Source organism: Oculina patagonica, chromosome 4, assembly GCF_052425735.1.
Source record: "Oculina patagonica isolate OP01 chromosome 4, crgOcupat, whole genome shotgun sequence".
NCBI lineage: Eukaryota > Metazoa > Cnidaria > Anthozoa > Scleractinia > Oculinidae > Oculina > Oculina patagonica.
Window position 1 is genome coordinate 60,893,770 of NC_135761.1, and position 24,260 is coordinate 60,918,029.

The following is a 24,260-nucleotide window of genomic DNA, read 5'->3' on the forward strand; positions in this document are numbered from 1 at the left end:
GTGAACCATACTCCTGCCCTGCAAATTCTTTTGAAGTGCCAATAAAGGGGGAAATGTTGGATATTTCTAACATTCCCTCCAAAATAGTTTATGAAGAGTTTCTTTCTCGTAAAGTAATTCCTCCTACTGCCCAAAAGAAATTTAAAAATGACTATCCAAATCTCTCCGTCGATTGGAAGAAAATCTATTCTCTAGCGTTTAGTGTTACTTTGGATACAAAGTTAAGAGCTTTTCAGTACAAATTACTAAACCATATTGTGTATACAAATGACAGACTTTATAAATTTAAGATTGTAGACTCGCCATTATGTGCTTTCTGTTACTCTGAAGATGAATCCCTCGAGCATTTATTGTTTCTTTGTAAAGCAAGCGAGGTATTCTGGAAAGAGGTATTGTCGTGGTTGGCCATCCATAAGAATGAAGTTTTAAATTTTTCTCTCACCGATGTTTTGTTTGGTAAGTTTGATATCGATACAGACTCTATGGTAGTTAACCATATTCTTCTTCTTGGAAAATATTTTATTTATAGGTGTAAGCTTGATAAGATTAAACCTTCTTTACCAGTTTTTAAGGCTAAATTAAGAGCTACTCTTAAATTAGAATTTTACATTGCCAGGAAAAAAGGTACACTTGCTCAACATTACAGAAAATGGAATATCTTTATTCCTGTATTAAGTTAGACTATTTCCTTTTTCCACTCTACCTTTTAAAAAAACTCCACCGAAAATATTTTAGGTCACTCTATTTTTTCGAAACCTGCTTTTTGACCTTTTGTTTAGAAAGCTGGTGTTTGCTTTGCATGTCTCTTTTTTCTTCTGCTCTCCATAGCATAATATACCTTGTTTATTTTTTAACGTGCTTTGTTTGTAGTAAGTAATGTTAAGCTTGTAATAATTTATTGTTGTAGTGTAAGTAAGTATTGTATTAGTGTAAGTAAGTAGCGTTAGGACTGTAAGTAATGTTTAAATTGTAAGTAGTGTTTCTTTCTTCTTTGTAATTTTGTACTGTATGTTTGTATGGCAAGAAATTAAAAATATTAAAAAAAAAAAAAAAAAAAAAAAAAAAAAAAAGCTTTTATTTAACTAGTTAAAAAAAATAACGCGAAAATGATCTCTTGATGGGTATCACTTGTGCGCGCGCCGTGATATCTCAAAACCCTATGGAGCCACCTTAATCCAAATATAGTAATTTGATTTTTCCAAATATGGTACTTAGAGTAAACGAATGTGCAGACGCTTTGTACAATGCGAATCATAGGGAGTTACACGTTTCAACCCTTATGGGTTTCTGATCTTAGTCAGCGCCTGAACGTCGTGAAAACAAGCGGAAATGTAGACATCTCACGACGAGTAATAAACAAAAGCGTTCACTTTGTCATGCAATATTTTAACTGTCATCAAGATACACAGAAATGACGAAATCTGGGAAAAGACGTCAATTCTGTCGACATTGTCAACCCATATTTATTTAACACACCAACTAAATGCTCATTCAAGCAGTTTATCGTGCTCTGTGAACGGCTAGGTTTCATTGATATCACTGGGTTATTTCCAAGAAATTTTGAAGGGTTTTCCGCAAAAAGGTAAGTAAGCTTAGTTTAAATAAACAAATAAGTTTGCTAGCAATTTTAAGTTTTGTTGCGGTTAAGTACTAAATGATTTCATGTTTTCTTACAGCGTGAGTTTGTCCTTTAGCAAGACCATTCACTGTAAAGGCTTTCCATTGTCAAGTAAGTTGAAGTCTATTTTCGGTAAGTTGTTTTTTTCTGTTGTTAAATCATATCAACTGGCACGTAATTTTAACTGGCCTGAAGTACATACTACATAACTGTTTCGACGTTTTCACACGCAATTCGTCTATTCACTTGATACAGCACTTATATGACGTTTACCAGTCAGCTGAAATATATAAACCAAATCTACGACTCAAACTTGCGAACGAATGTTCATAAACCAAACATTCAAGAAAGAAATGTTAGTATTGCAAATTCAGCAGCTGCACCTTTCTGTCAAAAATCCTTCAACAAGTAAGGTTGTGACGTCGAAGCCTTCGGTGGTGATTTTAACGACAGACTTTTTACTTTTCTTTGTTCTTTTATTTTATTTCATAAGTTGAAATATACGAACGCGAAAAAAAGCTTACAAGGTACATCGAAAATTCGAGTCTGCGAGAAAAGTTTAACGTGTAAATAATATGAAAATTGATGGTCGGCTTGGAATATTCGATTCATTTATTTTTTCAGTTCAAATATGAATCGAATTAGGTTTGATTTGTTCAAATCATGCTTTTGAGTTCCAGTGCGAAAAGCGGTGCAAACGGTTAAATTTGATTGAAAAGTAGCAGGTATTGGAACATAGCCAAATGTTTAATTTGGTAAAGATGAAAGGAGAGTTGATTAAGAAAATCGACAGAAAACGGTTTAATAATATTAAAAATCTTACCCAATTTAACATTAATATTTTTGGTTTTTAAACGATATGCCTGACGCTCTTTAAAGGGACACTGTTACTGGAATTTTAATGCTTTTTGGTAAAAAAAAAAAAACTAAAATTGGCGAATAGGTCTTCTCGTACATGAAATGTGCCTAGTACATCAAGATGGAGATATAGAGTAAATTGTTGTTGAAGGAAGAAGGGAGCCATAATAATCTTTAGGTGTTTTTCCAGCCTGACTTTTTTCAAGTTGAGATCTAAAGTCCCTGATGGCATCACAATAATATCACTTGTTTCAGTACACTTGCATGGTAATTTTTAACAAGATTCTGAAGATTGGACCACTATTCGTAGTTTCCATATGTCTTTAGGCTCTTGAGTTTTTGAAGTGAAACTGGTGACAGTGTCCCTTTAAGCTAGCACAGGAAAAACTCACTTCAATGTCATCTTGGAGCGTTGGTTATGCACAAATAATCACTCAGCTAAAGTGTAATTTCTTTAGTTAAATATACGGGAACATTAAAACGAAGATTCTCGTTGTCAGTCAATGTAATGGAACAAGAAACAACTTTGGGGTAAAATGTTAACTTAAAAGCTAAACTGTTTAAGTTCTTTGTTTTATATTGTTGTTGTTTTCGGGTTCAAAACTTACTTAAAGGTGAGGGAACCTCTATTTTAAGTCGGCTTTATGATTGTATTTTTAACAATAGCTTTCTCTCGGCTTCAATATAACCTGCTTTAACTATACTTTTATGAACCTGCTTAGACATTTGTTTAATTACTTAAATGTACAATTTCCACTTGTCAAATAAGAGGGAAGATTCCACCTAACATCTCAATTTTGGTTCGCAAAAAATTAAAATCATGCTAACAATATCGTGTTTTTCTTTGCAGTTTAAGCTTTCAAGACCATTTACTAGGAAGGGCTCCTTATTGGCGAGGTAAGTCGAAGCCATTTTAACCCTATCGAGACCGGGGCGTGGGGAGGAGGGGGGGGGAGGCAAGTTCCCACGCTGACTTTGACCACTAATAACTTTTTTAAGATACAACCAAAATGCTGCCAAACTTTTAGAATTTACCTAAAATTTATCTAGGAATAATTTGATGGGATAGGTTGTTGTTAATCTCGTACCCAGATCTTCTCAACCCTCGGAGAGAACATCTGGTAAAGTCGGATTTTGCTCGCGTCAAATGTGACAGAAATGTGACACACAACGCGACTACGCATGCTCGGCAATTTAGTGGATGAAAAGCTCACTTGGGCACTGTAAATAGCTCATGAACTTCTTTCCTATACAAGGAAAGACAAGTAACACAATCGTGAGATAGAGTTGAAGAAGAAAAAAAGCCGCCACTCATGTTTTGCTGCTAAATTAAAACATTCAACCCAGCCTTCAACGGCGGGAAAAAGCGCGCGCTATGTTTGACGCGTACAAGCTAGCCGTATTTGCAAAGTTTTTTACCCATCTTTTTACCCACGAATATCGTCTTTTTAAAACATTTTGTGCTGACAAGTTTGAACTACAAAATATCTGTAGTTTATTCGCATTAGTAACGTTCAAACACGAACGCAAATGCCTTCAAATCCAAATATTTTCTTACTAGCTAACGTACGGTGCGCGCGTGCGAAACAAAGTTTGCATCATCCGCGCGCAAATGCTGAAGCTGTTCATCAACCAATCAGATTGGCGAACTGAACGCAATTACCAGATGTGTACTACCGTGGTAAGTAGACATCTGGGTACGAGATTAAGGTTGTTGTATCGGGAATTTGACGTAGCCATGGCAACGGCATTTGGACAGACATCTTTCTTTTGGTATACGTCACGTGGGATGATGACGTCACATCACGTGACAATTACATCATGATGTCAAAACAGCTGCCATCTTGGATTTAAAAATTTTTCAAAAATGCCAGAAAACCACCCAAAATTACTGCAAAGTACACAAAATCAAGAAAATTGTGCTTGAAAATTATAAAAAGGTAAAAATTAATTGCAAATTACAAATTTGGTAAAACGTGCCTATCAAAATGCCGTAGCCATGGTGATGTCAAGCTTCTGACACAACATCCTACCCTATCAAATTATTCCCAGATAAATTTTAGATAAACTCGGAAAGTTTGGCAGGGTTTGGTTGAATCTTGAAAAAGTTACACGGGTTCAAAATCAGCGCGGGCCTCAAAAGCCCCCCCCCCCCCCCCCTCCGTCTGAATAGAGTTAAAACTTCTTTCCAACCTTTTACGGTTGTACTAAAAATTGTCTCGACAAAACGGAGATTTTTTTGTACGTTATGGAAAGTGAGGTCAGTTTGGTGCAGTTTTGTTTGTGATGTGTGTTGGACTCAAACTTAGCACACACTCATTGCCATTCGTGCGTTTAATGTTTGCGCTCACGAGGACGTTAATTTAAATTGGCTTGATGGGCTAATTTAATGCTTTAATTTTTTCCTTCCATACATTGTCTCTATCTAAATAAAATACGCCAAACAGCGCGATAGTTGAAGTTGAAATGTTGATAGACCTGTTACATGACGTAGTTATTGTTACATGAATTTGTTATAATTTACATTATGGTGCAAAACTACGAGGTTTTGACTTGGGTGAAGAGTTATGGCGATGATAAACCCACGCTGTTTTGTTGATTGCCTCTTCTTCGACTCCTGCAGTTTTGTTGTAACATTAATTGGCTTCACACTAGACCTCGAAAGTATAATCTAAGTGCACTTGGAACCTACTTTGAGTGTGAATGGGTAAAACGTACTTAAGCTTACTTGAACTTTCCTTGGTGACCATGGAAACTTTCGTAGTTCAAAGTAGCCGTAGTACGCCGCCAAGTATGGTCTACACCACACTTGAGAACGCGCTTGACCAATAGGAAATGGAAGCCAAATAAAAGCAGCGTGCAGCGTTGTCACGATTCTGAAGATGATTGACTGCTTGTACCTCAAGTAATATACTTTGTCATCAAGTGTGAAGCCAGTTTTTCTAAAATACGACTTGAGATTTTTAATTGCACTTGAGTCAAGTGCTGACTTGAAACTAACTTAACTCTTAGTTTAGCGGCATCTATTTTTAAAAGAACCGGCTTTTCAAGTCGACTTTGCTTAATTTTGTTTCCTTCTGGGGTGTGACGGGGTGTTTAAATTTAACGAGTATTAAATTTGACCGAGACAAATTTTAGCGAGTACTAAATTTAGCGATTTTTGCCCATGCAACTCACTAAAATCGCTAAAATTAGTAGCCGCTAACAATAGTAACCTTCAGGTAACTGTTTTCTCCCAACAGATAGACAAGGACTACTTTTAACAGCAAATCCAGTTTGCTAGATGTTTTCGTTTCCTGAATGTATTACCTGGCTTGCTGTGGGCTTAACCGAGTCTGTTCCTATAGTGGCTCTCAATATCATTACAATTATTGTTTTTATAAAGAATCGCAATCTCCGTAAGCGTAGCACGTACCTGGTTATAAATTTGGCAGTTGTAGATATGTTGGCTGGAGGATTTGCTTTGCATGATGTATTCTATTTACTTAGAGCATCCGCGTGCAATGTATTGGAGTATAACTTATCTGAAGTACGGAAATTCTATATACTTGGTATATTGCTTGTCTTGTTTCCTGTCGCATCTCTAACAAACATGACTGCGATGTCGATAGAACGGCTCCATGCGACGTTTTGGCCGTTCAGACATCGCGTTATGAGTAAATGGGTTTATGGACTTATAATAGCTGCCGTTTGGGTTACGGCTGGGTTGTTATCAATTGCTACTACAATTCTGCGGGAATTTACAAAAAAGAAATATTTTTACTTATGGAATTCATTTAATTTAATTTGCCTATTGGTTATTTGTATTTCTTATGCGTCCATTGTTATTCAAGTTCGTTGTGGAGCGCAGCCTCAACATCATGGTGCAACCAGTAGAGAAAGAAAACTAACCATGACATTGCTGATCGTGACATTCGTGTCCCTACTGCTGTGGCTCCCATATGTAGTAGGCAGTTTGATCTATTTTGCCACTAATATTTTTAGTTCGTTATCCCCACTAGCAATAGAACGGGTAAATCACGCTCTGATATATTCATTTTATGCAAACTCGCTTGTGAATCCTATTGTATATGCCACCCGAATACCAGAGTTTAGAAGAGCTCTGGCTGCACTTTTTCGATCTCAGCGGCTGAACCAAATTGCAGATATTCCTCTTCGTGGCATGGAATACAGATAAACAAACTCAAACCATCCTCGGATACCCAGGAGTGGTTAGTAAGGGAGACACGAAGTGAAAGGAGCAGGATAATCGACGCGTTGAAAGTTAACAAGAATAGCGTGACTACTCTTGGAAAAATTAGATTATTTTTATCGGAATACTGTAGTTTCAGAACCTTTTGAAATCTGGTCTCACTGTGTTTATTCGATTAAACGCCGCGGCGTTTATTAAATTTTTCATGATTCGAGTGCAGCGTTTATTCGAGGGCGGCGTTTATACGAGGGCGACGTTTATTTAAAATTCAATATATTTCTTGTAAGCAATAGTATGGTAACTGAACATTTGAATCTTAAAAACAGAAACATTTTTTTAGTGCTTGTCTGTAAAACATTTTTAATATCTTAAAACGTAGTTACAATCAAGGAATTTGGCTTTTTGCTCAAACGTGATTATTACTGTATTTGCGTTTTGAGTAATTTTTTCGAATAAACGCTGCATCACGATGCAGCCTTAATTCGTGGGCGTCTATTAATATTTCCCACCTCAAGACCCCCGAAGTCTCCGGGACGCCCTCAAAGGTGATAAATCCATGTGATGCACCTATGTTTAGTAACTGTTCTTTTATTTTAGTGAGCTCCATCGTTCCTAGCCCCTTGAATTCGTCGATTCTAAATTGGCCAATTGTTGTGCATTCTCTATTACAAAACGGGCAATTTCAATTTTAAAAAACAAATAGATAATCAGTCGAAGTTTTACTTTTACTCATTCCGTGAACATCTCAACATATAATCCGAAAAAAACCTTTCGTAAAATTACTTTTACATCATTTCAGCGCTATGCTTTAGAAGTCAATTTTTCAGTTAATTGTAAATACACACCAAGGGCGAATAAAATAACTGTAGCAGTATACCCAACTGGGATAATCAATTTATGTTTTTTCGATTCGGTGTTATCGTGACTTGGCAAATCTTTTAATTGTACTACAACATTTAGTCACATTTATGACTGTAATCATACGGTGTAATCATATATTAATTTATGTAATCATACATTTATGCAATCATCAGTGAATTAAATAAGAAAGTGATGTAAATGGCAATGTTAATATTCCAATGCAAGTATTGTTCTACAATTAGTATAATTTATAGTTTTTCATGTAAGTGATGTTCCCATATACATGTATACTCAATGTTAAATACATCCTTGATTTCTAGTATCAAGACTTCCAATGTATATTCGATGTTGTAGCACATCTTTGATAACGATTTGTGTGTAAATAGTGAGATCAAATTAAAGAAATGTTATAACATTAATTTGTTAGTGTCGTATGTTTTTGAAACATGTTGGTTAATATTTATTAGCAATTTTTGGATGAGGCAGAGTATAATGTGAAGAAATATGCAGATCTTGAAGGGTGTTATCCGGCTTCGGCGGATAACACCCTTCAAGATCTGCATAATTCTTCACATCATACGAAAGCCGAATTCATAATTGTTTTATTATTCATTCAAAATATTTCCAGGGCTCCAAATCCAAACAATGAATTTAATAGGGTTTTGACAGTGCGCAAAGTACACAAATACACAACAACGTTCGCTTTTAAATTTGATTAAAACATCAAAAACTGGGCTAAATTCATTAAATTTCTTGTCCTTTATAATGTCGATATTTAGCACTTGCTCTGGCACTTGCTTGAAGTCTCTATTGAAGCTAAATTTGAAGACACAAAGCGACGTGTTCCATCGTTCTTGCTTACTTCGACGTCGAACCTTCGTAAAACTGTTCCTTAAACTGAGTCTATCCTTGAGAACGAGGTTGCGATCGGTTAATCTCTGATGTAGGACAATTGATGACGTCAATGGTCGTATAATAGGTTCTTCTTCCAAATGTGTTCGGCGCCAGCCGGTTAGCTGCAATTAGCTGGACAATTGAGAAACGGAGAAATATTTTGAATGAATAATTAACAATTATTCCAAGAGACCGCGTTGGATATGAAGTGATCAATAGCGCGAGTTGGTTATGATCACTTCATATCCAACCAGGGCGAACGGAATAATTGTTTTAGTAAATTCTCAAACCGGTTTTTTGCCGCCGATTTTTTTTCTACAATTTTACAAAGCGGTCAAAAGAGCATACAACTTCCGGTCACACGTGCGCCGTGATCACCTGATTATTAGAATACATCACTGAATGAAATTTGACAGCTACACAAACGACAAAATGTGGTCAACTGTGACGTAAATCAGCTTTGAAATATTTATCCATTCAAATGCAAGGGAAAAAGACGATATCTGAAGCTTTGAAGTGTTTAAAAAGTATTCAAAGTTCAGGAAGGTTTTCCTGATTCTCCGCTTTCGTATTACATAGTTGTGACATCGACAGTGAACGTAACAATTGTTGCTAGTTTTTTTAATGAAATTCTCAGATACGTACCATTAAATATACTCATGCCGATCTTTAGGGCTTTCTTTGTATTTTCTCGAACAGCAATATCATATATATGTTGAATTTTAGTGGGAGACAGCTCCTGAAATATGCTAGTATCGGCCATTATGGACAGCTGAAGTTAAAAACCTCGTGCCGAAAATTTTTAAACTTTGCGCTTTATTTTCCATATTAGGTAAAATTCCGACTAATTAACAATTATTCCGCGAGCGCGCGTTGGATATGAGATAGTAGATAGCCAACGAGGCGCGTAGCGCCAAGTTGGCTTTAACTATCTCATATCCAACAAGCGCGAGTGCCCAAACTCCCCAGCTGTTTTCGCTGGCGCGTATCAGCTACCTTGTTTGTGTCAATGGTATATGAGCTCATATACCATTGCCTGTTAACCAATCAAAACGCAGGAATTGCAATATTCCAGTGTTAGGTTTTAATAATAATATTAATAATCGGAGTTTTTGAGCCAATCAGAGAGCTGGAAATGCAATAGTCGGAGCTGAAAATTTACTAATAAATAGAGGATATTACACGGTGGCGAGAAGATATGAATTTTAAGTTCGAGTGGCAGAAACGATATCTCACGAGCAAGGATATCGTTTTTGCCACGAGAACATAAAATTCATATCTTTGAGCCAACGTGTAATGTTCTTTTTATGATATGGAGACCAAATGTAGTTGACATTGCCGTTATTTCATTGTTTTCGAATAATCGAGCCAGTTTTTACAAATCAGCGTTTGTCTCCAAAGAAAATACAAAGCACCCGTGCCCAGAATATAGAAACACTAAAAACTGAATTCTGATCAAGCAATATACTTGTCAACTAAACAACACGTAAGAACTGAAAACATTACTGACTTGACTTGAATCCGATGCGGCAAAGTCTTGATGGCCGATCGATAGCTTTCAACTGTTTTTTTGTTCTTCACGACATCTTGCAATGGTGAAATCCCTTGCGAATAATTCTCTCTTAAAACCTTGAAATCGTTAAGGTTTTCATTATCGTGTACTCATTCATGACTTTTTTGGAAAACTCATTCATTTTCGTTGCTTAGTTAATAAAACCTTCGTGTCGATGTTTGCTATTAAACAACAAACGACATGCACGAAACCATGTTCATTCAGCAAATTAGAAATGGCGCGAATCGTGACGTCAATGAGCGATATACCACTCGCAAGCGTGTCATACGGAAAATACGTCACTCGGGTCCCGGATGGAGTGGCATATGGAATCTACGAGTGGTTTACTTCCCAGTGAAACACTCTCCTCCATATAATAAATACTAAATATGCAATGCTTTCGAGTGGCACACCGTGAAATATCCCATGAGTGATTTGATTTTTCAGTATACACACGAGCCTTTAGGCGAGTGTGTATACAAAAGAAATATCAAGTCACGAGTGTGATATTCACGGTATATCACGAGAAAACATTGCATAACTCTTTTATCCCATGCCTCTTACATACCCATAACGGTTAGTTAAACTTAGTAGGAGAATTTGGACAACCTACAAAACCTGACTCAGTAGTATAGGAGTTGGGGGTACGAGATCATAAAAATTTTTATAATCTCTTACATCCCCAACTCCTATACTACTGCACAGCACTGGATTCAAAAAATAGAATCAAAAATAGAATCAAAAATGAAATCAAAAATAGAATCAAAAATGGATTCAAATATTGGAATCAAATATTGGATCCAAAACTGAAATTCAAGCCTGTGAAACCAAGCCTTAAAAACCAACCCTTGCTAAACCCTTTAATCAAAATAAAAAAATCTCTTATACTATTTTTTAAAAATCTTGCATCTTAGTGCGTTTAATTATTCCTTTTATCAAGTTGGATTCTAGTGCGTTTAAAACGAACGTCTTATATTACATTTTCAATATAATATTTTTGTATTTTTATCAGATTTTTGAACATGTTTTTATGTTGGATCATATTTGATATAATACCGAGATCAGTACAAATGTTAACTAATCTATTTGATTGTTCCTTTTCACTTAATTGTAAGAAAAGTGTATTGTCTTTAATGCAATGTTTTTCTATGATATTCATCATCTCAACGAATTTTTCTTTGATGTAATTTGATGTCATTATAATATTTATTATACATTATTTTTTATATCATTTATACAGTGCGTTTAATCTGATTTTTTGTTGTAAATGATGCTGTTATTAATATGCTTTTGTGTCAAAAGATGTCTCCATTTACCGGATAATTTATAGTTATAATTATTGCAAATGACACAAAACCATTCCTTTTTAGATGCATATAAAGTCTTGGACCTTCTTTTTGCATCCATCTTGTCTTTTTCAGTAAAATATCTTCGAACTTCAACCATTTATATATATACTTTAGAAATTTTTATATATTTTTATAACAGTTACGCATTCAGGAGGAATATCATCTGAAGTAAGAATAATTCCATTACAAGATTCATAGAAGTTAAGTCCCATGTTAGTTGCTTTTAATAAATTTACTTTAAGAAAAACTTCAGAGTTGTGTCTTAGTCCGCTATTAGCATTTATGTTTTTGGCTAAATGGACATGTTTACGATTCATAGGTTTTAGTCCTGTTAGTTGAATTTTATGCCAAGCTTGTTGTGTAGTTCCATGATAGGCATAATGTTGTTTTTGGATATCTAAAGATTGAAAAGCATTAATATCATTAATCAATTTACCAACATGCTTGTTGTGACCTTGATTAGCTCGAATATACAATATTCCATTTACCTTTTTTAATTTAAATCTTTGTTTATAGTTATTAGCAACTACTGTATAAATATGAGATAAAGTATATTGCTTAAATTCATTTAAGGCTAAAATATTAGTAACTTTTACATATCCTTGATCATTTATATCAAGTTTTTTATCAATAATAACATGCCTTAATAGCCATGAAAGTTTTTTACTTAAAGTTATATCAGCAATATTCATACTAATTAATAGTTGATTTACTGTTTCTATATATAATTAAATTATATTAAAGTTTTTTATTTTATAATGCCCGTATGCATAACTGGTTATACCATCGTCAAGTATATATCTTTTGTCATCGAAACAACTGAGTGATACTTTATTGATTTCATAGCTTCCGAGTTGATGATTTTGACTCCTGATGGTTTTCATTTTATGATGCATTTGCTTATTGTTAATGAGTGTGTCTTTATAGTTCTGATGTGTGATGGTTTGCTTTATGACATTCTTCTTTATTCCTTTAGCTGTCTTTCCTACTTTCTTATCGTCTTTTATATAGCTATACATTTTAGAACGCAACCCAACAAATTCAATGATAGGAACTCCAGAAGCTTCATCTTTAAACTTGCCAATTACCTTTTTATTAGTATTATCATAAAACGGAGAGCTTACAGGATAGTCACTGTTATCGAACTTATCCCTATCATTCCAAAAATCTTGATATACATCTTCAGCCTGAATTTCATAAGTTAAACTGTCTGTATCTGTAAATAGCAGCTTAGCTCTTTTTCCATACTTCTTTTTGATGTAGTTGTAATGAAAATCATACATCAGTGTTTTGCTTAGATCTAAGATACACATACCTACATATGCCGGCCTGTTTAAAGTAAGTGTTTCTTTGATCTTATGTACAGCTACGAGGTCTTCATTGAATATTTTGCTACTTACATAAGTTGGTTTACTGGTTAGTTTTAATAGCTTTTTTGTATCAGTCACCAATCTGACATCAACCCTCTTACGAAGATTTTCCATGGTTTTACCGAATACTGAATTATTCATTAATTTAAAGAAGTCTTTTTCAAAAGCGTTTTTAGCATTTTTGCGTTTTTCAGTATTGAAGTCAATGTATTGTTTCAGCCATGGGGATTGATTAAATTCTAACACTCGGTGGACCTTGGTTAATTTTAATCCAAGTTCAAGATATAATTGAAGATTCCGGTAATGTAGCACATATTTTTCTTTGTTGTTTAAAGTTGGAATCAACTTATGAACTAATCCTGTTGATATATTGTATTTTTCGGCAATGGTTTTGCAATAATCTGATAGCATGTCTTTGGTTACTTTAACTTTTTCTGCTCCCAATGGATAGTCATTATGAAGGTTATGTAGTTCATTAGGATACTCTAGATCAACTTCTAAAATTAAACCCTTATTAGAATCTTCTTTGTACTTAGCTAAGTTTGTTTCATCTATCTGTTTTTGTGTCAACCATCTAAATCCACCTGTCGGAAGGTACTGACTCATAGCAAAACCGTAGAGATTGTTAGCATCTTTATACATTAAATACTTTGAGGGCGCCTTCTCATTGTATTTTTTCATGTATTTATTATTAGCTTTACCATATCGATTGGCTATATATGATATACCTCCTCTCATACCCTTTTCAATGAATTGGTACATATCAACGTCAGTCATTAGCTCTAATTTGATATCAGTCATTTTAAGCATAGCATCCCACGATAAACCTGGGCTTGTGAAGTAATGACATGGATCAAGTTTATAGTATTCTAGGCATGTTTTTCTAAAGCTTTCAAACACATCTGCTAATAATAAGACATCTGATTTTAAATATAAATCATGGTACTCACCCATATTCTTGATCTTAAACGTTTTCCACACATTTTTAGCATGCTTATAGTCATCATCTGATATATGCTCATCATTTAATATACTGTAAAAGTCTTCTTTTTTGGGTAGTTTTTCATTAAATTTGTCAAAGCTATCCATATAGTCATAAGGATATATTCCTTTTCTTGACATTAGATTGAGTTGCTTACTCTTGAATATTTCAGAAGTATATTTTAGTGATTCCTTAGGTAGATTACTAACCAGCTTCTCAAGACTAGAACTCATGAATTGGAAGCTATCGAGGAATGTTAAATGAGTACCAAGCATAAAGGCCATGTATTTTTCCATATTGTTGGCTATAGCATTGATATTCATCTCTTTGATCTCTCCTTTTTTATTTTTATATGTATGGTTCTTAACAATAGCTCCGATCTCTTGCATTATAAAATGACTGTCATATCCTTTCAAGTTATGGAATATAACAGGTATCTTTATCTTATCAGGCTCTATTCTCAGTTTAAGATTACATTCTTGATGAGCTGATCCTCGATATTTACCAGTGATATGGCAATGATCTCTCACTCGTATATCATCATTAGTATATGCTTTATCACAGATATGACAAACGTTTGCTTGTTGAAATTCCTCTTCATCATCTTTTGTCATTCTTAATGGTTTGTTAAAATGTTTTTTCATTACTTGTTTACAATACTTAACTTCATCCAACATCTTTTCCATGAATTTGTAAACAGCCTTTTCCCCTCGGTATGTCTGAACAGGCTTGGTATATTTATCATCATAGCAACAAACAACCTTATAACCATATCCACAGTCTGTATGCTTCTGGTATGCCTCTGTGTATGATTTGTCATCATTAGGCTTACAACCAGATACCTTGTATAATAAACTTTCAAAATCGGCATATATTACAAATTGGACGGCTTGTTGCTTATGAAAGTTATTAAATTTCAGTATATTATTGTCTTTATCAGGCATTTTAACTGCTTGTGTCCCATTGACTTGAATGCAATTATCTTTGTGATTATTTAATACTTTTTCAGAACTGAAGCACTGGAGACAATGCATACAAAAATGTTTCTTTTCTTTATGCTTTGTTTGATTATACATAAATTTATTGAAATCCTTTATTAGAACATAATGCTTGTTTTCATTTTCAGTTATCAATAATAAATTCATCTGATTGTTATACTTTTCTTTTGATATATAGATGGGATATGGTTGTTTGTTTTCATAACCGAAAACATTAATATTAATGTCATTTTGCTCCTCAATTTTATTGTACTGCTTTATATTGACAGGAAAATCAATCCCATCATAATTTAGCTTCTCAATGTATGCTTTATCTGATTTTTTAATCCTCTGAGGATATTTTTTTTGATTATTTATGTGTCTAATATGACACCATCGAAAGCATTCATTATCTTCATTTTTCATGTTAATCAATCCTTTCGAACTGTTTCTTAGTTCATATGGTAGCTGAATATAGGAGGAGCCTTTTATTGGTTCATATTTGACTAAATTTATATAATGACCATCAACTGATTCAATAGTCCATCCTGAGCCTTCAGATATCCATTGAGCTACGAAATTTAATATCTGTTGTTTAGATGCTTGTAGTGATTCTTCGATCTCTAGATTATTGATGATTGTTTGTGGTTTGCAATTAAAATAAGCTGTTTTATATATTACACTATCGCCAGTCATCTTTGAAAATGTCACCTTAAGAGTTTCAGCAAATTTGAGTCCTTTCATGGCTGATAGTTCTTTTATTATGAGTTTTTCTACAGCTTTCCTTGTGTTTTGTAGTTGTAATAACGGGTCTTTGTTGTGTTTTATAGCAATTTTAAAAGAAAATGTGTAACCTTTAAGAGCTTTATCAACTTGTTCTATTTTAGTCCTTGGTAATGGAATTGGTTTTTGTTTTATAGTCCTAGGTAATGGTATAGGCTTGTAATCATCTCTAAATTCAAGAGGTGGTTGAATGATATTTTCCTCATAATCTTGAATCATTTGTTTAACGTTTCGTCTTGGAGTAGGCTTCGGAGGCCTTGGTTTGTAAATATTAGGTTGGTTTGCTTTTAGTGATAATATCATTTTTATAAGATCGGTTTTCGATAGCTTAGCTAGATCTGATTCGTTCATAAGTTCTGTATTAATATTGGTTAAGATATTTTTTTGGGTCATTTTGATTTATTATATATTAAAACTATTTCTTTAAGCCAAAATATTTTTTTTAATTTTGGCTTAAAGATTTGACACATATTAAAATTAAAATGGAAAAAATGGCTGATGTTATAATAACTATAAATAATGAAAAGTTTCAAATTCATCCTATATATGATTTATATTGTGCAAGTAGAGATGGTAAAATTGCTCATATATTTAAAAGAGATATCAGTTGTGGTAAAAAATCTCACAATGGATATATGGTATGTTGTGTTCGAAAATATGGTCAATCAGGTCAAAAGTCTTACCAAGTACATCGCTTTATTTATGAGTGTTTCAACGGTGTTATCGCTAATGATAAAGTCATTGATCATATCAATAATATCAAATCTGATAACCGTTTATGCAATCTACAACTATTAACACATCAAGAAAATTGTAAAAAATCAGCAAAAGATCGTGATTATGGATTTGTAAAAAACAATTATAAAAACAAAAAATGTGTTAAAGCTATTAATTGCATTACAAATGAAGTTTTATATTTTAATAGTATGTATGCTACTCAACAGAATCTCGGTATTAATGCTGGTATTGTAAAGATGGTTTGCGAAGGCTTAAACCATTGTAAATCAGGCATTACTAAAGATAATATTCAGTATAAATTTGAATATGTTAATAAAGATGATATGCCTGAAAACATTATCAAGTCTTTGAACGAACGCCCAAGTAAATATTCATCAATTGAGGAAAAGAGAGAAGCTAATAAAGAACAGGCAAAAAGCTGGCTACAAAGAATCTATATATGTCAACGATGTGAAAAGCAAATGAGGAACAGTACTAAATATATTCATAACAAAAAATGCATATAAGATAACCAGAAACAGAATTCATTTTTGGTTACCAAATAGTAACAATAAACAGCATATGTGAAAAATATATACTGTGGATTTTTTACAGTATACATTACATAATATCTGCTTATATCATTTTATAGTGCGTTTAGATATAAACAGATAATTATTTTCTTTTATTCAGTTTACGGTTTTAGACATAAGTTATAAATGATTAATGACTAAAAAGATGGTTCCACAATGTTTACATTTGAAGACATTCTCGGAAATTATTAGGGGTTTTTCGATGGCGTGATTTTTCGACTTACGCGTCAGCAGGTTTTTTTGATCAATGGCGTGATTTTTCGACTTACGCGTAAGCAGGTTTTTTTTGATCAATGGCGTGATTTTTCGACTTACGCGTCAGCAGGTATTTTTAATCAACCAGTCTTTAACAAGGGAGTTTTTTGATGAATTACGCGTCAGCAGGTATTTTTAATTTAGGCTATATCAAGTCGATAAATTCGTTTTTGAGGTCATGAGTAAGAATTTTTTTTATTATAAACTTTTTGAGTAAAATTTACTCCAAAAGTTTATATGCGTTGCGTATTCAATTACGAGTGTTTCCATAATTGCATTTTAGACGATATAACTTAATTCTATTGCCTTGAACCATCTTTATATAAATATATTTATATATAAGATGTTTTGTGATACACAGATACATAGCGATTTAAAAATAATGGGCGAGGGTTCTTGTATTTTTTGCAATGAGTTATTATATGCAGGAGATAAAGTGGCTGAGCCATGCTGTAGTAAGCAGGATATGTCAAATCAAAACGGTATAAATGTTTGTATTAATTGCGGTTTGGTTCATGGTTCTATTTATTACAATGAGTACATTGATTTTTATGAAAATATGCATAGAATACGGCGAGAATCGGTATATCATCGGAAGTACCATATTGAAAATATACTATTTAGCATATGCTATGGAAATAGGGTACAATTGACTAGTGATCAAATGAATCGGATTTATAAAGTGTTTGATATTATCGAATCCGCTATTCCTATTGTAAACAAAGGTAGAAAAAGACTTATATCAACCAAATTCATAATTAAACAGCTTTTTTTGATGATGAATCTACCTTGTGAATTTATCAAAATTAGCAAAAGCAAGAAAACGTTAGCCTTTTATCAATTGTATTGGAATGAGATTTTAGAATTAAAATTTGATAGTATCATGCACATTATCAGACAGTGAATTTTTTATCATATTTAAGCAGATACCGATCTATAATTGGGCTGTTATCACTTATGTAGTCATCGGTGTTTTTCATCGTTATTAGGATATTGGATAGGTCGAATTCACCCGTTCGCAAAATAAATTTTAGTGTGTTAAGTATATGCATATAGGATTGGGTTGCATATATACAATTTTGAATTTTCAAATCGAGATTTTGATGTTGAAGCCAACCTTGTATCAATAAAGCTCCCGTGCTGATTGCAACAAGGCTGATACCACCAGTTGAAACAGACGATACTATGCCCCCCGAAGCAAATAAAATAGCCAGCGAATTGCCTATTAATTTAAACCTTTTAAAGGTTTTTGTAGCTTGTTTATAACACCAACACTTCTTATGGTATACTTTGTAGTATTCTTTCAATTCTTGAATTTGCGCTTGATTTAACTTGTCACTAATATGATTCCATTCGAATATATTTTTGCGTTGTTTCGGCATATATATTATATGCTTAGACTATGTTTTATTTCTATTTTTAAATCTGTTGTATAATTTTCTGATATTTTTAATCAACCGTTCAATAGTTTTCAGCATCTCATGTATTAAATCTGCAGTTTTCATATAATAGTGAGTTAGATAATTTATTCGAAGAATATACCCATTGTTTTATCTAAAAATTGGACTTTGTGATACTCTCGACTATTCACTGACATTGCTGTGTTACTGAAACCGATTCTTTGTACAAAGTAATCTGAAGAAATTTTAATGCTAGATGTATTGATATTAAACCCAGAAAATGTTTGATCAATACTCATAACATTATTGCAAACAGCGATTCTAAATTGATTCCCTATTTTAGTATACCAGAGGTTTAAAAATTTAGTTATATAAACATCTCTGATTTGCTCTGTATATGAATCTAAATCATATTCAAGTGCTAATTTATTATTCTCTACTTTTATCCATGGGAAATGAAAGCTACCCTCGTTGCCTAATTCTATTTTAATTCTTTTATTATCACCGAGTTTATAGTCATTTTTAAATGATATATATATAGTGTAGTCATTTGATTCAGTGATATTTTCATTTAAATTAATTACGAAAACACCTATAAAGCCCCCTTTTGGTTCAAATTCTGTTAACAATTTAGTAGTTTGAAAAACGAGATTACTACCTAAGCCAGAAACAACACTGCCGTTGCTATCTGACATAGTAAAATTCGATACATCTAATAAATTAAAAAAGTATTCAAACACTTCATTATAATAACTTTTGGGTTGGAGTGATAATATTTTTGTTTCAAGATAGGCCTTAAGATTATCATTGAAGCTATTCAGTTGTTTATAATTGACGGCTTGGCTATCACTATTTCCCTCTTCAATACCATAAATAGCTTTATTATCCATATTGATCGCTGTGTTGAAATTAATTTGGTCATTAGCTATATAATATATTTGATCATAAATACTTGGTTCGACATTGGATTGATGACCAGATATTCCATAAACAGTGAAATATGTCTGTAGTTTAGGGGCATAAGAGCTTCCTGTTTTATTTTTCATGACTAAATCGAGATACAAGTAATTGTTTCCGATGCTTTGACTTTTTGTGAATTGGCATATCAATCTGACATATTTTTGTGTTTTGAACGTTTTTCTGCTAACGTTATGAATAGTTTCTATGGATGATGTGCCATATATTTCCAAACTGTCAGGGTCAATATCATCACTAACCCACATAATCTCAAGAACAGCAGTATATTGATCATTGGTCAATAAATACAGATTTAGTCCAATTCTTGAACTGTAATAGCCTTTAGAACTGTCAAGCAATAATTTCATGTCAACAACCTTTTTATTTACCTTATGTGGAGAATTTTGAAAGGTTACAACATTCCCCAATTGGACATCATCTTCTTCACTCACTTGTGCATTGGGATCATCCATTATATATTTGAATTTATTTTCACCATTAGCTGATTGAACATGACTTTCACCAACATGATCAAGCATGTATTTTTTGTTTACAGCGTCTGTATCATTGGTTGGGCTTTTTAGATTTGTTATTTTATGAGAGTTCATATCGAGATTAGCTTGCATCGAATTACTGCCATCAATATCAAGCTTGCTTTGAATTTTTTGAGTCAAAACGCGTCCTACGACCTTCTTTAAAAAAGTGTTATCGACGTAAAATTTGTCTGCCTTGCTTTGAATGGAATTGGATAAAACTCCTCCTGTCTTCTTTGTTAAATAAGTAGTATTGACGTACGATCTGTCTGCTTTAGTAGCAAGTTTGGTATCAATTTCAGTCCTTACTTTGTTATCCTCAGCACTAACATAGCCTACGTTTGGTACAGATCGATCGTTATATAAACTTGGATAATACACTTCGGTATTTTGCAATGAAAGTCCAACGCAATCAAAATGGGTTTCATCACTGTTTTTTTTCATTAAAAATTGGTTGACATATCTCTTGTTAACAGCACTACTCAAGTCTTTTGCATATGTATCGAGATCAGCATCAAATGCTACGTCATCTTGTGTTTTCAAACCAAATATTTTCTTTTTGTCCATATCATAATTACCATTACTAGTCAATTTGAAACCTACTCCAGAATCACCTTTATCACCTTTTTCACCTTTTACAGATGTTAAATTATTGTTATTTTGTAAAAGTCCGTTTGAGTAACTCATATATTACTTAGTTAGATTATATCTTTTCATTGAAATTCTTAGTAACAAATTTTCGTGGCTTATCAATATATACGAAGCCAAATGGTTCTTTAGTTGCTTTATCGTATAGCTCTTTTGGAATACTGTTTTCACGGCATATTAGACTACTCTCATTAGCACTTGGGAATTCGTATATAGAGAAATGTGAACAGTTTAATCTTATGTCTTTTGGTGTCTTATAGTAGCTTTGACTCAGATATATCACGCTACAGTTCTTATGCCTTCCTCGTATAAAATAGTCGACTAATGGTTTTTGGTTTTTATCACATACAAAATCGTCAAAAATGACTATTTTCTGTGAGTCACCATCAAGGTCTCCAACGGGAATAATCTCATCATTGCGTGCTTCAATAACATCATAACCAGCTTCATTACTTATTTGCTGGAACATATCCATAAGATCCACAAACTTGGACTGCTCTAAGTTTTTTGCGTATAAATAAATTTTATCAAAATATAATAGATTGTATATCATATGCATTAGTGTGTTTGTTTTCCCCGAACCGCTTGGACCGCAAACCAGCATCCGGAAACATTGATTTGGCATGAAATCGTATAGTTGTCTAAAGTTTGAGGCCATATCGTCTTCAGTGTCATAATTCGGTATTCTCATTATATTATATGGGTATATTATTTTCAGTTCAACAAGGTGTTCAACACGGTGTACATCAAGGTGTTAAACGCTATGTTAAATGTTGATTTTTATATTCAATTTTCATTTTTTATGTAACGTAATAATATAAAATAAAATGAGTTTACTTAGATGGAAAGAGCTTGCAAAGAGTAAATCTGATTTGGGCGATAAAATCAATTATGTTAAAAATGCAATCACACAAAATAATATCGGTCAGCAGACAAGCCAAGAGTCATTTTCTAAGGTATTCAAACCAGTGACAAGTAAATTAGATGATGTAATTAAAAGTAATTTGCAGATAGCAAAAGTACCCAAAAATCGTGTCAAAAAGGGGATGAGAGGTGAAATGGAAGCTCCAGATTACTATCCTGAAGTTGATCCTTTTGAGGATATGGACGTAGATAATTTATTTGATGAGCCTGTAATGCCACAAAATGAAAAACAGATTGTACCGAAACCACCAACATATGAAGAATCTTTAAAAGATCTTTTAGAAGGAAATAAGGAGATTTATGTTGATCCCCAATATTATCCTGAATATGTAGATGAATTACCTCCTGAATACGATGAGGATGAAATTGATTATGCTTTAGATGCTGATGATGAAGTAAGTGAAATACTAGATGACGTTGGTATCGACGATTATGATGTAGTGCAAATGAAATTAGATCAGCCTGAAATGACACCAAAGAAAACCAAGAACTATCTTAATAAGATTTTAGAGAAAGCCAAATATAAACGGAGACAATTGAAAGGTTTCAAGGCGAATGTTACTAAAGAATATAATAGGGGAACTATATCTGAAGCGGAAAGACAGATTAAAAATAAGAGAATAAGCAATGCAAGAGTTGCATTAAATGACTACATAAATCATTACGAAAGTAAAGCCAAAACGATAAAAGGTTCTGGTATTCGAAAAAATCAGAAAGGTGGAAATGTTATATTTTTTAACGATGTAAAACAGCTTCTCAAAAAATTGGAATTGATCATCGGTTCAATAAACGCAGGAAACACATCAGTTAAAATGCGAAATATGGGAGTCGCTATATTAGACACACTTTTAAAAAGGTCTACTATAAATAAACAACAATATAAACAGATATATAATCTGTACTTTAAAGTCTAATTTATGTAACTGTATTATATATATGGATCGTGAGTTAGTATTATCATCATATAGTGTTAAAAATCAAGGGAATAACACTCCTCAAAATTTTACAACTAAATTCAACAGGCCTATAACATTGGATAGCAATTACCAATATATGATAGGTCTCAATCGTATTATTAACATGTCATTTACATGGTTTAATGTAAATCCCTCATATGGTAATCAGCTGATTAAATATAGTTCAGATAATGGGAATAAATTTGAAGACATAACTTTCCCTGCAGGTGTTTGGAATTATTCTGAATTTGATGAATATATTAAAGAGATTACTAAGACGGGGGATGATGATAACCCTATATATCCCATCTCTATTGATTTTGATTCAACAACATTCCGAGTCACAATCACTTTATCTCAAAATGATCAACTTGATTTGACGCATAGCAATTTCAACGACCTTATAGGGTTTGATAAAAAGGTATTAAAGGATGCGGTTAATATTGGTCCAAGAGTCCCAAATCTAAGCCAAGATACCGATATATTAAATGTACATTGCGATCTAGTCAATACTTCTTTAGTCGATGGCGAAGAGTCGGATATCATTTATACTTTTTCGACCAGCGTACTACAGCCGAGTTATTCGTTTACAATCGAGCCTCGTAGGGTCACATATAACCCGGTTAATAAGCAACAGATAAGTAGCATTCGAATATACATCACAGATGGGAAGAGACGGTTAATTAACCTGAATGGAGCGGATACGTCTTTTTCATTAATTTTGAAAAGGATAGAATAATATAACATAATAGTATATAATGAAACCATATGAATTCAAGAGGTTTTACCATCCAAAATTTGGTAAATTTGTATATAAGCACAAAGGGTCAGGGATTATCGTTGATAACATTTTCAAACCGATGAAGAGTGTTATGTCGTCTGTTGTTAAAAAAATTGTCAAGCCCTTAGGTAAGAAGGCAATAAAATCAGGTATTTCTCATGCAGGTGATAAACTGGGTAAAAGGGCATCAGAAAAAGCCGGAGACCTTATAATGGAAAGGCTAAGGAATATGAGGAAGGGAAATGCTGGGCAAAAGTCACTATCCCCAATCTTACAGAAAGTAAATGCCTCACCTGTCAGACACCAACAGAAAAATGAAAGTACTGATATGATCATTAATAGATTAATATCAGGATCAGGTGTAAAAAGAAGGCGTTGAGTAAAATGAATAAAATGATTAAAAAAATTGGTACATAATTGCAAAATTATGTAACATAATAATATATGTCTTTTAGAACAAGCGAATACTTACAGAGATATGAGTTGGTTCGATTTCAACTCGATGATGTAATTCGAGTCCCAGCTAACGGTCAGCACCAACTTAAAAACGGCTATAAGTTCACGATTAACGATAGAAGTTCATTCTACGATTGGTATAATGCGTATTTCGAGGTGCAATTTCAGGTGCAAATGTTAGCTGATGGAGCAACCACGGGGGCGAATCGTATCACAGTTATTAATGGAGCACATTCATTGATTGCCCACATGATGATTAAATCAGCAGGAAAAATCGTTTATGATACCGATAATCTCCATAAAGTTACTTTCGTTAAGAATCTCCTCGAATATAGTGACGATTTTAGTCGTTCAGTAGCAAAAAATAGTCTTTGGTATCTAGATACCGACCATAGGATAGCAAATGCTAATCAGAATGCAGGGTTTGAGGCTAGGCGACTTTTGACGACAGGTCTCAATGATGTCAATGTTGTTATACCTCTAAATCGTTACAGTTTCTTTGAAGAGCTGGAAGGTCGAATGTTACTCCCAATGCAACTCCAATTCAATATACAGTTACAGAATGACGCCGAATTACTTAAAAAGGCCGATGATGTAGCTGATG

General features: G+C 33.4%; 2 protein-coding genes across 5 annotated transcripts; one reads left to right on the plus strand and one right to left on the minus strand.

Moving 5' to 3' along the window:
• Positions 1-1,179: 1,179 nt before the first annotated feature.
• Positions 1,180-7,058, plus strand: LOC144648926 (histamine H2 receptor-like). 4 transcript variants are annotated; one of them, XM_078508375.1, is made up of 4 exons: positions 1,180-1,582; positions 1,677-1,750; positions 3,327-3,373; positions 5,719-7,058. In XM_078508375.1, exon 4 carries the CDS (start codon positions 5,760-5,762, stop codon positions 6,651-6,653), a length of 894 nt encoding a protein of 297 aa, XP_078364501.1. In that variant the 5' UTR covers positions 1,180-1,582; positions 1,677-1,750; positions 3,327-3,373; positions 5,719-5,759; the 3' UTR covers positions 6,654-7,058. The 4 variants fall into 4 exon arrangements, with proteins under 4 accessions (XP_078364501.1, XP_078364502.1, XP_078364499.1 ...); XM_078508376.1 differs by having other exon boundaries at positions 1,677-1,729; XM_078508373.1 differs by having other exon boundaries at positions 1,180-1,750.
• A 1,374-nt stretch (positions 7,059-8,432) lies between these two features.
• Positions 8,433-13,909, minus strand: LOC144648639 (uncharacterized). Its single transcript, XM_078508147.1, has 3 exons — positions 12,109-13,909; positions 11,468-11,721; positions 8,433-8,555 (listed from the first exon to the last, which is right to left on the minus strand). The coding sequence occupies exons 1-3, from the start codon at positions 13,907-13,909 to the stop codon at positions 8,433-8,435; spliced, it is 2,178 nt and encodes a 725-aa protein (XP_078364273.1).
• Between the last annotated feature and the right edge of the window lie 10,351 nt (positions 13,910-24,260).

Coding starts and splice junctions, on each gene's coding strand:
- LOC144648926 (XM_078508373.1), top strand. CDS start 5,760: ATGTTTTCGTTTCCTGAATGTATTACCTGGCTTGCTGTGGGCTTAACC.
- LOC144648639 (XM_078508147.1), bottom strand. CDS start 13,909: ATGAGTTCTAGTCTTGAGAAGCTGGTTAGTAATCTACCTAAGGAATCA. Junction 11,722..12,108: donor AAGATATATACTTGACGATG/GTATAACCAGTT, acceptor TTCAATCTTTAG/ATATCCAAAAACAACATTAT. Junction 8,556..11,467: donor ATGATATTCCTCCTGAATGC/GTAACTGTTATA, acceptor TCAATTGTCCAG/CTAATTGCAGCTAACCGGCT.